Source organism: Magallana gigas, chromosome 1, assembly GCF_963853765.1.
Source record: "Magallana gigas chromosome 1, xbMagGiga1.1, whole genome shotgun sequence".
Lineage (NCBI taxonomy): Eukaryota > Metazoa > Mollusca > Bivalvia > Ostreida > Ostreidae > Magallana > Magallana gigas.
Window position 1 is genome coordinate 40,828,637 of NC_088853.1, and position 19,338 is coordinate 40,847,974.

Below are 19,338 nucleotides of genomic sequence, written 5' to 3' on the forward strand. Positions count from 1 at the left end.
TTGAGTTGTGTTTTGTTGATTAAAAAAATGTGAATGTCTCGCCACTTTATCTATCAATGATTTATATTCAAACGTTCTTGTATTATTTTGATATGTCAGATATATATTGCATTAATTTAAACTTTGGTTTGTTTGTAATTTCCTTTACACGCCTTATATTATGAAGACAAAAGTAAATAACGAAAAATTTATTTCCCAATTCTTTCCAAGGGGCTAAATCCATTATTTCAGAATGAACTTTTGACCGTTTGATTTATATGTTCGTGCAAGAAAGAATGTTTTACTTTCCATGGAGTTTAAAATGGAATAGAGATAAATAATCAAGAAAACAACCGTTAAAATGAGCCTCCGTAATTTTTTCTTAATTTAATATTTATTAATTTTCGCATAAATAAACAATGTCAGGGGTTTTAAACATGAGATTGTGTTAAACACGTGACACAGTTGAACTCAATCATAAAAACCATTAATAAAAAGGGGAAATTTCTTAAAAGACGACACTTTAGATAATATAAGTGTATTAAATCCCCATTTTGGAGATAAGCTCAGCTAATGCATTGTATCACTTGTAAACATTCCCGTGTATCAACAAGACATGAATCAGAAATGATATTTAAAATGTCAAGGTAATCTAAGGAAAACTTTCCTTCATAGATAGCGTAAAACTACACCAAGACATGGACATGTGTAGTTATATAAATAATGAGAACTGCGATAAGTCAAGGTAAAGTGATTGTAGATTACATGTAGTTTACCCAGAATGCAGACAATATTTCATTGGAGTACCCCACAATATATTCATGTCAAAATGAATATCAGAAGTAGGGATGTACGAGGGTCAATTAAAACATGCAAAGGCAATGTGGCTGTCTGTCACATATTTTAGGAAAGTCATAACCAACATACACGTAATACCTTAATATACATTAACACTTATTTTATTAATGCGAGAAGTTTCATTCTATTTCAATAAGAGATGTTTTTGTTCTTCGGTTTTTAAAACGGGTTTTGTCACCATCGAGCATTGTATCGTCCCAAACAGGACGTCAAGATGGCGCATGCATGATTTATAAAAATACCAATCTATATCTGACAATTAATCATCTTCTTTCACTCGACAATTTAAAACCGCAATATTCCACTCGATATCTTATTTGCCCACATTTGTTTGAAAATTATGAATTAGTTCTTCGAAGTTTTTATATGTTTACCATGTTTTTCTTTGTTTACTGTAGAGAAAACTCTGCACATAAGTTGACGTTAACTATTCTTTTTCTTTTAACCAGGTATTTAGTACTTATATTTTCTTTGACAGTTTTCTGTCCCAAAACACAGTTACACCACTCTCACAAACTGTGTTACGTTAACCACAAATGTGCGAAACATTTTGACATATCAGTTGCATCAAATTAATTGTTTGTTGCAGGTGCCCTTTAATAGCCATTTCTAAATAACTTGTGGTCCTAACTTCACCAATTTTGCATGGGTGCGTCTTATGATACGGATGCACCTGACAGGCTTAAATGCTAAATCTTAGCCATATGTTTCAGTGCTGGATGCTGTTAAGGTTTTTGGAACAGGTTTGATATTCAAAACTTCCATAGTTTTATTTTTATCTCTGATATAAATGAATCGTAGAGGTACATATGTAGCTTTAGATCCGTAGCTTTCAAAGGGCACCTGCACCAAAAACTTTAACTGACACAGGAATTTTATGAAGGCGCGTTTGTTCATATCAAAACATGCATTATAAACAGACCATTGACTTTCAGAATATTTGATCAAAGTAAATCTGATATCAGAACATAAGAATAGTAGTATTTATTTCCATTGGGGTTTTAAGAGATATTGTATAAAGTCATATCTACATTGTCGAAGTTTCTTTGAAAATTTCACGATTTAAATATTTTTGCAAATGTTTACTTTAGCAACATCAACAGTTTCAATATATGTCCATATATATTATATACAAACACGTTTCCTTTTTTATTTGTAAGTTACACCTGCTTGCTGTGCCTTATACAAAGAAAATCGATCGTCAAACAAGGAAGAAAAATGAATTCTTATGCACCAAGATATTTCTGGGTAGCCAAATAAGAGATCATGTTTTATCTAGGTATTTCGGTGCTATAAGACAATAAGACAACGAAAAAAGGTATGTCGGCGTGAATGTAAATTGTTAACAAAAAAGCAAATCTACATAAATTTTTAAATTATACTTAATGTTAATTATTTGTACTTGATTCCTATTTGTAAAAGGAACTAAGTGAAACTGAACATGTAAATGTAAGAGAAATTAGAATTTGGTAAAGAAGAAGGCATACGTTACTGTTTATGTTTGGTTTATATCATTAAATAGCCCAGGTTGATGTTTAATGAAATAAGTGTTAAAATTATCGTATTCGTTTATGCTTCGCTCACTTTTTTTTAACGTATATGTTTATTAAATATCCCATTGCCTTAGTAATTAACATTTATATTGCAATTAGATACGTTAAATGACCAAATAGCACATGTACCTTACATAATGCAAGAATATTTTCCTGGTTTTATATGGTATTTAAACAAGAATTGTTTAAAGATAAATAGCATTCTTAACGCAATATTATTTTTTTTATCTCCAATATAAGCACAACGCATGTGTTGTATGTATTTAACTTGTTCTTATTTGCTGCACACCTTGAACTTACAGCGATATGTAATTTATCCTACGTTGACTAAAGTGTCGACATCCTATTTTGCTGCTTTATTTCCTTGTTATCTCTCTCTCTCTCTCTCTCTCTCTCTCTCTCTCTTGGCATGTATAAACATTATCAATTGATGTCCCATTTTTGTCATGACGTAATAAGCTGCATATATATGTTTTATTATTAAACTGTGACTAGTAAATAAAGACGAATTTAAAAAAAATGTAAAACTGTATCACAACTGCTCACAACAAGAGGCCCATGGGCCACATCGCTCACCTGAGGAACATTAGGTATGATAAAATCATCTTAATGGAGTCATAATACAAACTATCTGGACAATGTACAATAATACATGTAGATCCTGTATAAATAAAATCCATTTTCCCCCTGGATATTCTTATGTTTATAACCATTAGTCCCTTTTCTAACAGGATGATTTTATAGTCATATCATATGTTGAGTATGCAGTTTTCAAAAAGATCCTTAACAATAGTTTATATATGGGATATAAGCCTACAGAGCTTCTGAGAAGAATATTTTTAAAGATTTACCCTATATATTCCTTTGTTAAACTTTGACCCCCCTCCCCCCATTGTGGCCCCCCTACCCCTGGGGATCATGATTTTCACAACTTTAAATCTACACTACCTGAGGATGTTTCCACACAAGTGTCAGCTTTTCTGACTGATTAGTTTCTGAGAAGAAGATTTTTAAAGATTTACTCTATATATTTCTATTTAAAACTTCCCCATGTGTGGCACCACCCTACCCGCGGGGGTATTGATTTTCACAACTTTAAATCAACACTACCTGAGGATGCTTCCACACGAGTGTCAGTTTTGCTAGCTGATGAGTTTCTGAGAAGATTTTTAAAGATCTATTCTATATATTCCTATGTAAAACTTTTACCCCCACTGTGGCCCCATCCTACCCCCGGGGGTCATGATTTTCACAACTTTGTATCTACACTACCTGGGGATGCTTTCACACAAGTTTCAGCATTCCTGGTCTTATGGTTCATGAGGAGAAGATTTTTGAACATTTCTAGAAAATTTTCATAAATTCCTATTTATCTCCCTTTTGCAGAAGGGCGTGGTCCTTAATTTTTTACAACTTTGAATTCCCTTAGGCTAAGGATGCGTTGTGTCAAGTTTGGTTGGAATTGGAACAGTAGTTCTTGAGAAGATGTTGAAAATGTGAAAAGTTTACAGACGGACAGACAGACGGACGACAGACAAAATGTGATCAGAATAGCTCACTTGAGCTTTCAGCTCATGTGAGCTAAAAAGACAGATACATATCATTTCCTCTCACAAATTTTTGTGCAATATGACGTAGATTAAAGTTTACTTTTGTTTGAGTATAAGTTCGAAGACTGGAGCGGTATTCCTTTTTTTTCTCCTGTATTCAATATAGAAAAAATTAATTTTTCACTAAATATCTATATATTTACAATATTTCCAATTGATGTATTTCAGTTGAAAAACAACGATGGACAAATTAGCTTGTTCCATGGTTCGGATTATACTTTTTATGATTCTGTATGGTGATATCAGTAGCCAACCTTTATACGAAAACAACAGGGGAGACCAAGTCACAACTAAGCAGACAGAGTTTTATTACCAGAAACTCTATGGTAAACTAGAACAATTTCACAATGGTTGATAATAATCAGATATTGTGCCAATATGTGCATGCGACTGGTTTACTTTATTAACATATACCCCCCCTTCCCCCCCCCCCCCCCCCCCCACCGCACAAAAAAAATAAATAAAAAATAAAATATACTAAGCTTAGTTTGGATCAACTGCTATTTATTATGCCCCAAAAACGCAGTTGTACTAAACAAATCACATAGTATATTTTAATTTTGGTGAGCATATGTTAGTGAAGTATATCAGTCCTATGCACATATTGTCGCAATACGCAACCATACATGAATGCAATTGTATGCATGTGCATTAGTTTTAGGATTTTGATTATCTTAAATGCTTTTGGTGTGTTTTTGGTCAAATATGTTGAAATTGGCAACAGAAATACGCAGAAATGCACAGTCGTACAATGTTGACAATACATATAACGCACAACTTTTGACGTTTACTTTAATAGCGCATGATACACAACATGTTAGTATGTTAGTATGTTGGGCAATTTAAAAATATATTTTCAAACTGCGATGAAGTTTCAGCAACACAAGACATTATTTACACATGTTTTCTACACAGACTTGAGATGAGGGCATTGATAAGATTAGCCCTGGAGGAACAAATGTCCGAGAATGTGGACTCCGTTTTATGCAGCAGTTGATGCATGGTTATAGTTTTTTTTTAAAGGATTGTGCATATAATGTAAAATTAATGTAATCAAGAGTTGTTTTTTATATTTTCGGTAAAATTATGCTTGTTTGATATTGTTGAGTAGAAATTGAACACAGATAAACAAAACAAATTCAGGTTAGCGAATGTCAATTAATGTTGTAATCATTTTAGCTGTACAACTAAATTGATAATAACATGCGTATGTCCCTATATCTCATTGTCTTTCTTTGCCATGCCACGCAATCTAAAATTTTAAGCTTAATATTTCGAGAAAATGTAATCGAAAACATCCCACAGATTTACTTTTTACGGACTAAAAAATAAATATTGATTTACAAATATTGTTTTTCTTGACATTAACGAACACTTATGACAACATTAAAACTGTATTGTTATATTTTTGTTTGGGCCATAGCTTTTCCGATCTGAATTGCCATTCTTGCATGGATTGTGTCAATTGTCAATTATTGAAATTTAAATGTCGTATCTGCTATATATCATTATTTATTAAAAAAAAGCTTATTGAATGTTTACAAAATACATATGTACCTGAAATTCATAGGAGATGCAACAATTATTTGATAATTAAAACATGATCGTTAATGAACTGTAAACAGCTTTCATTAAGATGGTTTTTATTAATTTATTTATTCATTAATTTTTTCACTTACTTACCTGTTTATTTTTAAATTTATTTATTTATTTATTGTATGTTGATGTGTGTGTCTTAATATGTGTTTTTATTATCTAGAACGAGAGATTTTTCTTGAAAACAGTTGGAAAAAGAAGCTAGACTTGTGTAGAGGTAGATTTCATTGTTATGTATGTTTTTTTCTTCATAATATAATTGATAACACACATTATTTTCCGGGGTTTCAATGCCAGTTGTCTTCAACTGCACGTTTTGTTTGACAAACAAACGAAATTAAAAACAGTCGGCAAAGCAGATGCAAAAAACAGGCAAGGCCCATACAGGTCAACATACACGGATAATACCACTTTAACCGAAAAGATAATTTTGATTGGTTTGGATGACTGACACCAGCAAATTAGTTCATTTCAACACACATGTATGGCTAAATTTCCCTTATCTATGATTAGAAAAAAGAGGTCAATCTGAGTTAAAATATATCTTGTTTTTACGAAAGTTTAGGTTTATCCCCATTTCTATACTTCAACACCCAATATCAATAAAAAAAGAGAAAAAAACCCTGTTATTCTACCTTTATTCAGATAGAAAAAAAAATTGTTATGTGCATTTTACATTCTATAAATTCTTTTGAAATGCAAAGTTGTTCTTTTAAAGATAATTAAACCCTCGCAAACGAAGTTTAGGGAGTATATTTATTTCACCCTGTCCGTCTGTCTGTCTGTCCGTCTGTCTGTAGCCGCAACACTGTCCCCCCTATCGAATTTTTTACTACTGTATGGAACAGTCTGCAGATTTGTACACATGTTGAACACCATCTGAAGATGTGCACCTGCAATTTTTTTTAAGATCAGACAAGATTTAATGATTTGATGACCGTTTCATTTTCCTTATTCTATATATTGTACTCTGATGTTGAAAAGTAAGGGAGGTAATCCTTACAGATTTTATTAATTAATAGTATTAAAACACTCCAATATATATTTATATAAATACATCCAGATGGAGGTTTTTGTCTTAATGTCTGAACTAAAAAAAATTTTTTTTATAAGTATTCTATCAACTGACAATGCACAATTTTTGTTTGTCAATGAAACATTCTTAGAAGCTAATAAGAACATCGAAGACAAGTGTGGCTGAATTCATTTGTCCCAAGGAGGTCATTATTTGAGCCATGGTTCAGATGGAGCATGTGTTTAGGGAGAATTAATAATCTGTAAAATGGATGGTGGTTTTTGGGCAATTTTAAAACTGTTTCATGTAAACAAAAAAGTGTTTATCATTATACGGAAATAAATAATATAATTGTTAATAAAGAAGTTAACTATTTTTAGAAGTTGTTTAAATTTATTAGTCAAGTAAATTGATGAAGTGACTCTATAGGGCATTAATTTAAATGAAATTCAAATTTACTGAAGTGATTATACTGTTTTGGCAATTTTATAATTGTTTGTAATATTAAATTTTCTTTTTTACGTATTTTCAAATAGTATGGTAATCATGATGATGTTTTGGGAGTTTATTAAATCTAACAAGCTCATCATAGAAAATCATAGTCCTATGATCAATTTTCTGATATGAAGTTCCATTGTACCACAGGAGAAAGTACAACTAATTGCATCTTTCAAAACTTTTATTAGAAAGATATTCAAAGTTTTATCAACAGAAGAGCAGTGCTTGGCTATCTGCATTTCCATTTACTGCAAAGAAAGGGGTTATTGTCATTTTGTTGGTTTTTCAGTATAACAATGAAATAGCAATGAAATAAAAAAAAATATATCATCAGATACATAAATTTGTAAATGTATTACTGTTATACATATGTATTTACTAACATCGTCATTCTGACAATTTTAATTTAATTTTTTTTTACAATTCTTGAATTGTTTTAGTTGTATGTGTTCAAATCTTTATTATTCAATTCAATTATTTGTCCCATTTGAAATAAGCCTTGCGGGGGTATTAGTCCTATTAGGACAGTTCTATTTTTTTTAATTTTTTTTTAGCATATATGACCTGTTTAATAGCTCACATAGTATTTTTTTTTCAAAACAGAGACATTGCCATTCGACTGCAAGGAACTATATATGAATGGCAAAAGAAAATCCGGTGTTTACACTATCTACCCTTGGAAGAAGTCTGACCCTAAATACCGTCCTATCCAGGTTTACTGTGATATGGAGACAGAAGGAGGCGGGTGGACGGTCAGAATTTACACTCAATAATGTTTGTCAAAAAAAACAGGGCGTTGAAGTAAAACAGAAAGAAAAATAAAATGCCATGAAATTGGGGTGTGCCTGAACTACACAATTAAATGCTTACAAGTGAAAAATCTAACGGCCAAAAAGGAGGTTCTGTCAGTCCTTAAACGGTATGAATAGTGCACTGTTTCTGTCCGTAGTGTTCTTCTGTTATTCTTATATGGGTCTTGCATACCGGTATTATAAAAAGTATTCAATATTAGAAAACTACAAATCTACCAATCTCTGACTCATTTATCTTTGTTGGTTTTTCTACTAATTAAACTATAACTATTAAACATAGAAAACATATGATATATCCTATATTTCATTTTATTTAGCACACCGAGTATACGTGTTTTAAGCACTTGTCCGTCTTTCGTTGCAATGTATCTCTTAAATGTTTTATTATTTAATACAATACAAACAATTAAGTAACTAATTAACAGAGGCTTACATACACTGTTAATATATATATATATATATATATATATATATATATATATATATATATATATATATATATATATATATATATATATATATATATATATATATATATATATATATAGACATGTATATATATGCAGGCAATACAAAGACGAGTAAATGGAGAAGAAAACTTCACTCGAAATTGGACGGAGTACAAACATGGATTTGGAACACCTTATGGTGACTATTGGATCGGTAAAGAATATTTACTTTTTTAATGACGCAGTGGCGGATTCATATGGGAGGAGGTTAAGCCACTTCTATCTTTAAAAAATAAAGAAAAGAAGACCAAACAATTAAATAGAACAGAGAAAGGTTGAAGAGAAAAAAGAATTCAATGTGAATTAACATTGGCCAAAATATACTGTATAGTAGAATATTTAAGCAATGTTTTTCCTAATAAGTAGGTAAGTTAATGATTTATAATAGTGACATGTGTTTGATAAACAAACATAGCGACATGTATATTATATAATTACTTTATGAATAAACACCCGGCCAATCGGACTTATATGTCACTTTATAAACATGAGTATACAAATAATACGTTTACGTATTGTTATTTTTTTAACACAGGATCGATTGTCTGCAAAGCTGAATAATTTTTTTTTGCAGTTTGTCTAGGAACGTTATATAAGAAAAAACCCAGTGCAGTCTAAGCCAGACATGTTTAGTAGTAGATTATTAAAGCCAGGTCGATCTTGGTCCGATTTTGGTCTTTTTACAATTCGACCGTCATACTTTTAAAGATGTTGAAGAACAATATTTCTTCATAATTGTAATATTTTCACTGTGGACACAAATACGTGCAGTACAGTTCCACGCACGTGCAAATATGTATTATTTGAGTAAGATTATTTGAGATATCAAATGCCACTTTCCAATTTTTTTTATAAATAGTTACTATCCACATATTTATAGTTTATTGATTCGCACCATCTTATAAAAACTGTATTAATAGAATAACTGGCCATGTATTTAATTATCTAAGAAACTGTGGTCATCATTTTATTCACTATCGGTCCATAGCTAGTGATATCAGTATTTGAAAAGTCGACTTTCTTTATAGATTTTAATGCCAAAATTGTATTTTGTGATTGAAAAAAAAAATACTAATGCTTGAACTAGTATCTAATCATTGTTAATCTAAGAACAATAGCTCTTTTTTTTTCAAAACAGTACTTTATATTAAGAATCTAGCGTCATATTTCCGACTCCTCTTTCTTAAAAAGCCTTCAAATAGGATTGCATTTTCTTTTAAATAATGTATAGTCTAGTAATACGGACATGCATTATTTGTACTTTAAAAAAAATCAAAGAACGGTTATTGTTTTTAGGTTGTTTAAGACACATTGCAATTTCATTGTTGATCGGAGAACATCACATAACCGTTTTAAAGTGTAATTTGGAATCAATAGATTTCGTGGTGGCTTAAATTTCGTGGAATTCGTGTGTACCTCTCATCCACGAATTACCATCCGCCATTAAATAATAGACTAGGGTTTCAAAGTCATATGTCCTTATGTTGTTATGAGTTAATACATGAAATTAAGTCCCCACGTAAGGAATCCACAAAATTGGTCCCCCTGAATTTAAATGATTCTACAGTAATTTTTGTGCAAGTTTTTAATATTTCAAAAATAAAAAAATTAAAATTCCTATCTGAATTAAATAGACATATTAAAGTTGATGAAGTATCACCCTTTGCAACATTGTTTAAAAAAATGAGTTTTGACAAGAAACCCTTAATCTATTGCAATTGTTTTTTATTTTCTTATTGACAAAATGATTTTTAAACATATATTAACGTAATTATCAATATTAGGGTTAGTTTGACGAGTTTTTTTTACTACTTAACAATCTCAAATACTTCATAAGCGTTTAAAAGATTCGCCCCCTGTACCCTTTTTCCACGATCATGCTTGGGGTATCAACGCAACCGCCCCGACCCCTCTCCCTCGGAAATATCATGCAAGCCTACTTGTATTTCCATCATCATCGCAAACCACAACCTATATGTAAAATTATTTCCCACCTACGTGGACTGAAGACAGTGGCTTGGAACGATGATGTACTTTAAGTTAAATTTGAGTACATAATGTCTTTTTGGAACGCAGTTGTATGTGCTAACATCTAACGTTCTCAAGTATTGATTTGTATCCATAATTAACACAATGTCAAAGAACTATATATGATATGAGTTAAATTTGGCCCCCATAATTCGTCATTTTTCAAGTGCTTTGGGTACAATAAAATGTTAACTTATTTTTCAGAAGAGTTGATATAAATCATATTTTTTATCTATTTATTTGATTTATTTGCACTCACTGGCAGTACATGACGTCAGAAGTGACGCTATTTCTATAATTCAATCAAAATCAGTCAAAAATTGACATTTTCTTATCTTTTAACGAATGGGAAATATAGAGCGCATGCTTGAACAAGGAAGATTTTATTGTCACTTACTAGTCTTGGCTAGATACATCTCTGATTAAATTATTTTGTTTGTTCAAGCATGCGCTCTATGTTTCCTGAAAGAAAATCAGCTTGAAAACAAGCTGTTTTATGCTAAAAATGCAAAAATGGCGGGAAACGGTTGTCTTTACGATGTCATATTTCTAAATCGTGGGCACTTGAACCAAAATGAATATTATGTAAACACATCACATATATATTTGTATTAAGAAAAGAAAGAATTACAGTTAAATGATGATGTTCATTTTAGGGGGCCATTTTAGGCCTTTATCATATATAGTCCTTTACTGCGATGAGACATTAAAAGAAAACAAACCGTAATCCCATTAGCAAATATCATTTAAATTTTACTGTTTACTTTTTTCAATAGTTTTTACACATCAAATGGAAAATTAATTATCTGAGTAGAAATACAAATAATATGGAAAAAAATTTTAAAATTGAGTACAGTTTACAAGTTTCCAAAAGCTCTGTAGGGTAAACAAATGACTCAGTCTCATTTCTTTTGGATGAGTAAAAGTGAATTTCAATTTTCGAAAAAAAATATGATGAAAAATAGAGGTTTTTTGTAAGCTAATTCGTCACAACGGCTTTCGTCAGATTTAGTTCTGGTTGCACTCCTTTTTGATTAAATAAGTTCATCAATATTGAATGACTTAGAAAACGTTCTTACGTCACAACACGACGCTCGTGCATGGCATGTATATTTAATTACAATATGCTAATTTTATTTAGAATCAGTAAAGAAATTTATATCCCAACTTCATAAATTTCAAAAATCTATTTTTTTCTTTTCTTTCAATTTTCAATTCTTCAATTTTCTTAAAATAAATATTCATCTCAAAAGGCCATCATTAAAAGGACCGTGTAAAAGGCTATTAATGACTGAATGTCAAAAAATGCTGATACTTTGAACATAGTCTCAAAATAACTTTAAAAAATTAATAACCTTAGATTTATTTTAATGATTGTGACAATATGTGCAGCAAATACACCACTTATTTAAATGTATTGAAAACAGATTAGGAAATTTGATGAAATACGTAACGTTTATAAGCATTGTTGAAAACTAAAAGAGATTAAAGAGCATTAATAAAATAATGTCAAAAGAGACGGTGGTTAGATGGTTAGTGCCTGACATTATTGTTGGTGTTAACGATATGGAAAAGGACAAGAAACACATGTTATTGTCTCCTCCAACTTATGGGTTTCTGATTCATCTATAAAAAAAAAATACAGTTCATGTTTTTTTCTTTACAGTTAATAAGTAGCTTGTTCGTTAATTCGGTTTAGATATATTTTATAATTTCAGGAAACGATGCTATACATCAGTTAGCAATTGGACGAAATTCGTCTTTGCGTGTAACAATAACGCCAATGAACAGTAGTTTTGTTTCTTTCAAGATGTATCATCAGTTTTACGTTTTTGGCGAGGACCAAAACTATAGACTTCAAGTTGCAAACCCTGGAAGTGGAAGTTTAGGTACATCGAATCATTTGTTTAAATTGACTGTTAGTAATTATTGTCATTTAAGTATTGTAAAAACAAACTTTATTTTTGATTTTCTATGTATTTGTCGTACGATAATAAGATTATATATGAACTTTGATAATTGTCGTGATGGTAACATATACAAGCTGCTGTACAATTTAAAAAAAAAATATCAAATTGCCAGGCATTTTCAAATGAAATGATAACAAATGCATAGTGCCTTATAGTTACATTTACACTTATACCTACATGCATGTATACAATATAAAGAAATCAGTGAATATGCATAGCTGTGTAAAATTAGAATTGATGTTACACATGTACACGTAATTAAAATCAACACATATAACAATTCAATAGAATCTGTTGTGTAACAAAAAACATTATTAATAAGAAGTCATCTTATCAAAATTTATTATTTTTTTAAAGATGTTTCTAAACGATTACTGTTTTCGAAAGAGCAGTAAGACTGAAATGCAATAACTTTTATACAAAAAAGCAAAATATAAAGATATCAAGTGTTATTTGTTTATCATAAGAAAAGCAACATATAATGACATATCATAAACCTAAATAATGATGGTTAAAAAATATTTGTGGTTTTTTTTTTCAGACAATCGTCTGGTAGAGGATGTTGCTTTTTTTAAGACTACAGAAATGCAATTTAGTACATTCGATGTCGACAATGACAATTATTCTGGTAACTGTGCAGCATATTTCCTAGGAGGCTGGTGGTTTAATAGGTGTCATAGTGCTTATCTCAATGGTCCTTGGCAAACGGTTGACTGGGTTGATCCTTGGTACATGCAATATACAAGCGGGATGCAAGTAAATGGAACATCCATGTTGATCAAATCACATTAAGAGATATGAGTATCAGCATACAAGAACAAGTTAAATGTATAAATATATACACAAGTTCTTTTATGACACAGTTTTGGTCAAGCAAAAAAGAAAAGAATGTTGATACTAGATGTATTTTTCTGAATCAATATGGTATCAATCATGGGGGGGGGGGAGATAATGTCTTCATAATTCCTGTGTACAATGTATATTTCCTGAAGTGTTATAGTATTAATTATAGAGGAAAAAGATATTGTGTTCATAATTGCTATATTCAATGTATATTTCTGAATTGGTATGATATATTATTTTCATAATTTCTGAATTGGTATGGTTTTAATCAAAGGGAAAAAGATAATGTCTTCATAATTTCTATGTACAATGTACATTTCTGAATTGGTATGGTATTAATCATTGGGGAAAAGGATAATTTCTATGTTCAATACCATTTAACAAAGTTTATGATGTATTGAATATTTTGCAGTTTAAGGTTTATAAGCATTATAAAAACCATTTTACTGTCCGTCACATTTTAAGTTAATTGATAAAGAAGGTTTTTTTTCTATAGTTGTAGCTTTCTGTTCAATTATCAATAATCTTTTAATGGATAAAAAGATAGCACCGAGAAAATTATTACCACAATGTGACCGTTTTCCCAGATTTGACTGTTTGACTGCAAACATGTGTATGCGTGTCGCCTTTTCATCATTCGTAAACTAAACTTCAGACGTGCCTCATTGATCAAAAACGAACATGAGCATGATCATAGAAGATAATACTGCGACTTTAATCATGATAATAATCAGAATATTTAATATTAATTAATAAATCATTCCGACAAATTTCATTGCCTTTCTTTTTAGGATTTTTCTCCGTTTTTTTAAATTAGTTTGATTCCCCACTGAATTATTGAAGCAAGTCCTTCATGATAATAAAAAATACTACAAGCCCCTTCTTATTAATGCAGTTGGTATACATTTTCACTAAACCCAGTGTTTATACTATAAACTATAGAATAAAAACATTTTAACCGAAGCAAAAAACTAATATAGATTACACCCGCAACTTTTTTTTATATTTAATTTGATATTATCCGATCTATTTACTTAAATATGGGTATAGTCCACTAGTACATTCTCCATAGCCGATAATGTTAACAAAATGTAACAGGATTCTCCCTGATTTTCGTTCAGCAACGAATGATCCCTCAAACTGAAGCTACACAAGTTGTCTATCTTCGATCCGAGTTTCGTGGTTTGATGTCAGATTCGTTTTCCCGCAAAATCCGTCTGTTTACGTCAACCCCTGAAAAAGAAAGTGAAAGTAAAAAACTCCTGTCTATCAGTGAAGCATCACATAACACAAAATAATTCCATACACTTTCAGGTTAAATAATTCTTACAGGAAAAATGATCCTCGCTTACAAGTATGATGTTCATAATACTGTTTATTATTCTAGTACTTAATTCCGCGATTCCGGTGTGTTGTATCAAATGGCGATCAGCAATGTTTTGTTATAATTTCCTATAGTTCAAACTTGTCTGAAAAATAAAAGCAAGATTTTAAAATCCGCGAGAGTTGCTACACGCGATTTTACGCGGAAATTAATTTCTTGTGTTTAATTAGGAATCTGCACTAATACATGTATATAGCGTCATAATTTGTTTATGTAGTCTGCTAATAAAAGAACTTTTAATTTTAATGGCAGTACTTTATTGTCCTACCGATTCTAAAAAAAAGTTGAAGGGATAAACCCAAATGTAAACATTTGTCAAGTGATATCTGTTATCTTACATTGTAAACAGAAAATGATAAAACTTATGAACTGACCTGGTAAAGAATTTTTATTTCATCGTTTATCAAAATAAATTGTTTGTTATAGGATGATTACCGAAGTGAATTTTCCTATAAAATATTTCACTTTCAGACATGCCACCTTCGTGGAGAAAAGGAAAATATTAGTTGCTAGTATAAGTCTATCATGATCAGTGTATATGTTTTATACTGTTCTACATGTCATCCTGTTTTGAGCAGACTAAAGTAATTTGTTTTCTAAAATTTTACTTTTACTTCACAATACAAAGCTCTCAGATAAACAACATTAACATTTAATTATTTGACCTAAGAGAAAGTGTAATGTATGAGTACCTTTTTTCAGTTAAGAATAGCTTAAACTGCATGTACGATCCAATGAAATCAAAAGAAGAGAGAGAGAGAGAGAGAGAGAGAGAGAGAGAGAGAGAGAGAGAGAGAGAGAGAGAGAGAGAGAGAGAGAGAGAGAGAGAGAGAGAGAGAGAATAAGATATCCGTTTTTATTTTACTCTGAGTTGTTTCCTCTTTTTTCTAACTATCATCAATGACTAAAATTGGACAAAATGAATTAAAATCAGATATTGATAGATATCAATATCTGATTTTAATTCATTTTGTCCAATTTTAGTCATTGATGATAGTTATAGGGAGGATTAATATTTATGAAATAATTAAGGTGGTATAACACATCATCATAAAATGAATGACCTCAGATAAAGACGACATTTCCTTTTCTTAAAGTTATTTTATTGACGATATTTTATAACTTCCTTAATAGCCGAGTGGTCATCGGGCTTGTGGTCAATACATCTCGAGTGTAAATCCCGCATGGAATTTTGTTGTTACTTACTGAATTGAATTTTTAGATATTCATTTTTTATCCTCAAAACTACAAGGTGTTTGCCTAATTGACTTATGTATAGTTTATTTATCATGTCTTTCATAATCGAATAATTTATTGTTAATTTAACGAGGCCGAGTACAAACGAGTACGCACGCTTTCGCGCAGCGTTTCATTTGTATTGTGACGTCATCTTTTTGCTTTGTTGATGCCATGACGTGATAGCTTCAACTGAAGATATTCAGCGAAATTTGTTAAAAATAGCTCGTTTGATGCGTAAAATTGATATAAGCTATATTTGGCCTCGGGTTGAAAACATGAAGAAGGTTCAGCAAGCCTAGACCTCTGTCACGTTTTCTTTACCCGCCTAAATATAGCTTAATCATATATTTCAAAACAATAACCATGTGTTTTATTTCAATGACCTTTAATGTGTGATGTTATATATTTATTTATTACAAAAAAATGTCTGAATGCTTTAATAATATTATAAAGATCACCATTTTAGTCTTTGTCAAATAAAAAAATAGCCATTATCTGACAAGCTGGAAAATTGGGCATACAAAAAACAACTTTGATAAGACCCCTGGAACAAACCAGGAGTAAAAGGTTTTTTTTATTTGACCATTTGATGCCTTTTAGCAATAACTTTAATATGTAGAATAGAAAAAAAAATCCCTAGGGCAGAAGTTTAAGAAAATTTTTAAAAAATGTGCAAAATTGATACATTTCATGCGAAATCCCATAGGGTCCTATGTTAAAAATTTACAAACTTTGAGATGACCCCTTAAACAAACGGTGTGGTAATTGTTTTATTATTTTTTTATCTTAAAATAATAATTATATCAGTAGAAATTCATGGAAACAATTTCATTCAAAAATCTAGGGCAGAAAAAAAAATTAGACCGGCCTCGTTAAATGACTTTTTCCAGGTGTATTATTCCACCTTAAATAGACATTTAACAATATCGTAAGTAAATATACTGAAATACAAAAGAAATAATTGATTCATTTAATAAAAATCCAACTGTGTTTTCCGTATTTTTGTTTACAAAGATAATTTTTTTATACTATTGAAAGCATGTTTTTGTCATTTGTGTAGCCACACACGGGAAGTTGTTTTGTATGGATGGTCTGTGAAACGTTCTGAAAAATTGAAGAAAGGTGAACTTGAATCGTTTGTTCTCAGTAGTTGATACGTTTGTATGTTCTAAGGCATCTGACATCATTCAGAGGGAATATAAACAAACCTCACAGAATGTATTACAATTGTATAGCTCAGTATGAACTTTAGGTATTTTTCATCTTACAAAATCTTCATTGTTACAATTCTAGTGAGTCCAATAGTGCAATATAGAATGTGTTCTCATAAAGAGGATTATTTGGACACGGGAATTTAATCAAGGCCAAATTTATCAAAACAAGCATTCTTAGAGTATTGCATAAGCAATACACGTCCCCTACCGGTTTGTAGAAATTTGTGAAAACAATGCACTGTTATGCAGAATATCATTTCTTACCGTCTCAACAGACCAACCCAATAACAAACCTGATTGTAATAATACAAAAAACCCTGTCGATTAAATTTACAACACAATGCCTGATACTATTTTAAAGAACTTATTTGTTTGTTAGAAACAATAAAAGGAATGGTCCAAGTAATGCACGATATTATTACTGACAACCTACTTTCATCGTTTATTTTATACACACCGAGCCCGATAACGAACCCGAACATTAAAAAATTGGAATATAAAAAATTAATTTTCTTGAAAATATGTCAACCAGAGGCTACAAAAGTGTAAACTTGATCTGAAGATTGATATTTTGAAGCTGCTCAGCAAGTTTCATATCATTCGTCCTACGCATAAAGAAAAAGACAGTGGAAAACTGAAGTGGGACAGACAGACGGACGGACAGACAGACGGACGAACGGACAGACGGACTGACGGACGCAGAGGAAAGCTATAGTCCCCTCCGGTGAAACCGGTAGGGGACTAATAAGCTACGGAACCCCATTTTAATTTAGTGTTTCTTAACTTTGGTATAAAAAAAGTCCTTTGCATCCTTTACATTGCTTGATATATTTAGATAACGAAGACATTTTATCAAAGTAACGCAGTGCATTAGTCTTATACACCATATGGCAAGGTCTTTCGTCAGCACAAACAGAACAGCTAGAATTCCTTTCAGTTAAAGATTTCAATTTCAATGAAAACTATTAAAGCTCTAAAAATAAAATAAAATAAATTAAAATTAAAAGATCATACATCTCAACAAAATTTGATTTATGAATCTATATCTTTATCATCATAGATTACGGTAAGTCCAATTTAAACATAAATTAACATCAAAAGGAGGAACAAGAGAGAAAGAGGATTCGTGTATGTACAAGAAAGAAAGGTAAAGAGATAAAAGATATAGATAATGTTTGTGAAAATATGAACGTGTTTATAAAAGAAAAAAAATAGAGAGAGAGAGAGAGAGAGAGAGAGAGACAGACAGACAGACAAACAGACAGAGGCAGACAGAGAGAGATAGAGACTAATAAAATACATGGGTATGTATATATGCGTGTATGAAAAAAATAGAAAAACGGGAGCGATAGAATGAGAAACTCTAATCAAGTTGAATTTATTTTTTTTCTTCACAAGACAATCGATTTTCAAACAGGAAAATTCCATAACTGACGCATTTCATCGCCTGTACGTACGATAATAGTTCGTTTAAAAAGTTAACACCTACAGCCATACATACGATGGGTTATATTAGTGCTGTTTCTTTTTATATTACAATGTAATAACGATTTAATTTTAATTGTTAACTAATAAACCATTAAAATAGACTTTGTGTAAACATGTGGGACTTATTTAAAAACAAATTATCATTATACATATCATAGTATTTCCACATTTCCAGATATATGTTTCCAATTATATAAAAAGAAGAATTCAATTTTTAACATAAATATTAAGACAGTCCAATTGTGCATCAGCTGGTACCTTTTTTAATCCTCATCTATGTATTAAGTACTTAGTCCTTTAACAAGATAGATTTGTTACAAAAGCGAAATACGGAAAAAACAGAGGTTATATCACCTACTGGCTTAAAGAAGGATTCAAGCTTAAATAAAAATGTATACGATAATTTGCTGCATGAAATAATACGTTTATTCGTCTACTTTGTGTACAAAAACAACTAGAAATTCTAATTGACAATAACAAAAACAGAAAAAAATAAATCAATTTTAGCCTTTAAACAATCAAGACATATTACTAATTCTCAGTAAAAATTGTCTATAAAAATCGTTTCATCTATTACATATTACATTAATACGCATGAATTTCAACAAGCTTGTATATATGATAACTTCTGAGAATAATATATGTACATAGTGTGATTCTTTATTAATTGGACATAAAACATTTTCCCTTTAAACAAAGCCTTAATGAGATTACACAAATGACATCGGTTAAATTCGCCCGT

At 30.7% G+C, this 19,338-nt stretch overlaps 1 protein-coding gene across 2 annotated transcripts; it reads left to right on the plus strand.

Annotated features, from left to right (window-relative positions):
* The first annotated feature begins 4,151 nt into the window (after nt 1–4,151).
* LOC109618706 (ficolin-1) lies at nt 4,152–13,393 on the plus strand. Of its 2 annotated transcripts, XM_066079328.1 has the most exons (6): nt 4,152–4,326; nt 5,760–5,813; nt 7,713–7,861; nt 8,488–8,584; nt 12,177–12,347; nt 12,970–13,393. In XM_066079328.1, the coding sequence occupies exons 1-6, from the start codon at nt 4,182–4,184 to the stop codon at nt 13,218–13,220; spliced, it is 867 nt and encodes a 288-aa protein (XP_065935400.1). In that variant the 5' UTR covers nt 4,152–4,181; the 3' UTR covers nt 13,221–13,393. The 2 variants fall into 2 exon arrangements, with proteins under 2 accessions (XP_065935400.1, XP_065935404.1); XM_066079332.1 differs by lacking the exon at nt 5,760–5,813.
* Nucleotides 13,394–19,338: the final 5,945 nt, after the last annotated feature.

Excerpts from the sequence above, each read along its gene's own strand:
- LOC109618706 (XM_066079328.1), top strand. The coding sequence starts at position 4,182 with ATGGACAAATTAGCTTGTTCCATGGTTCGGATTATACTTTTTATGATT. Across the intron at positions 4,327-5,759 it reads TTATTACCAGAAACTCTATG|AACGAGAGATTTTTCTTGAA; the intron begins GTAAACTAGAAC and ends TTTATTATCTAG. Across the intron at positions 8,585-12,176 it reads TTATGGTGACTATTGGATCG|GAAACGATGCTATACATCAG; the intron begins GTAAAGAATATT and ends TTATAATTTCAG.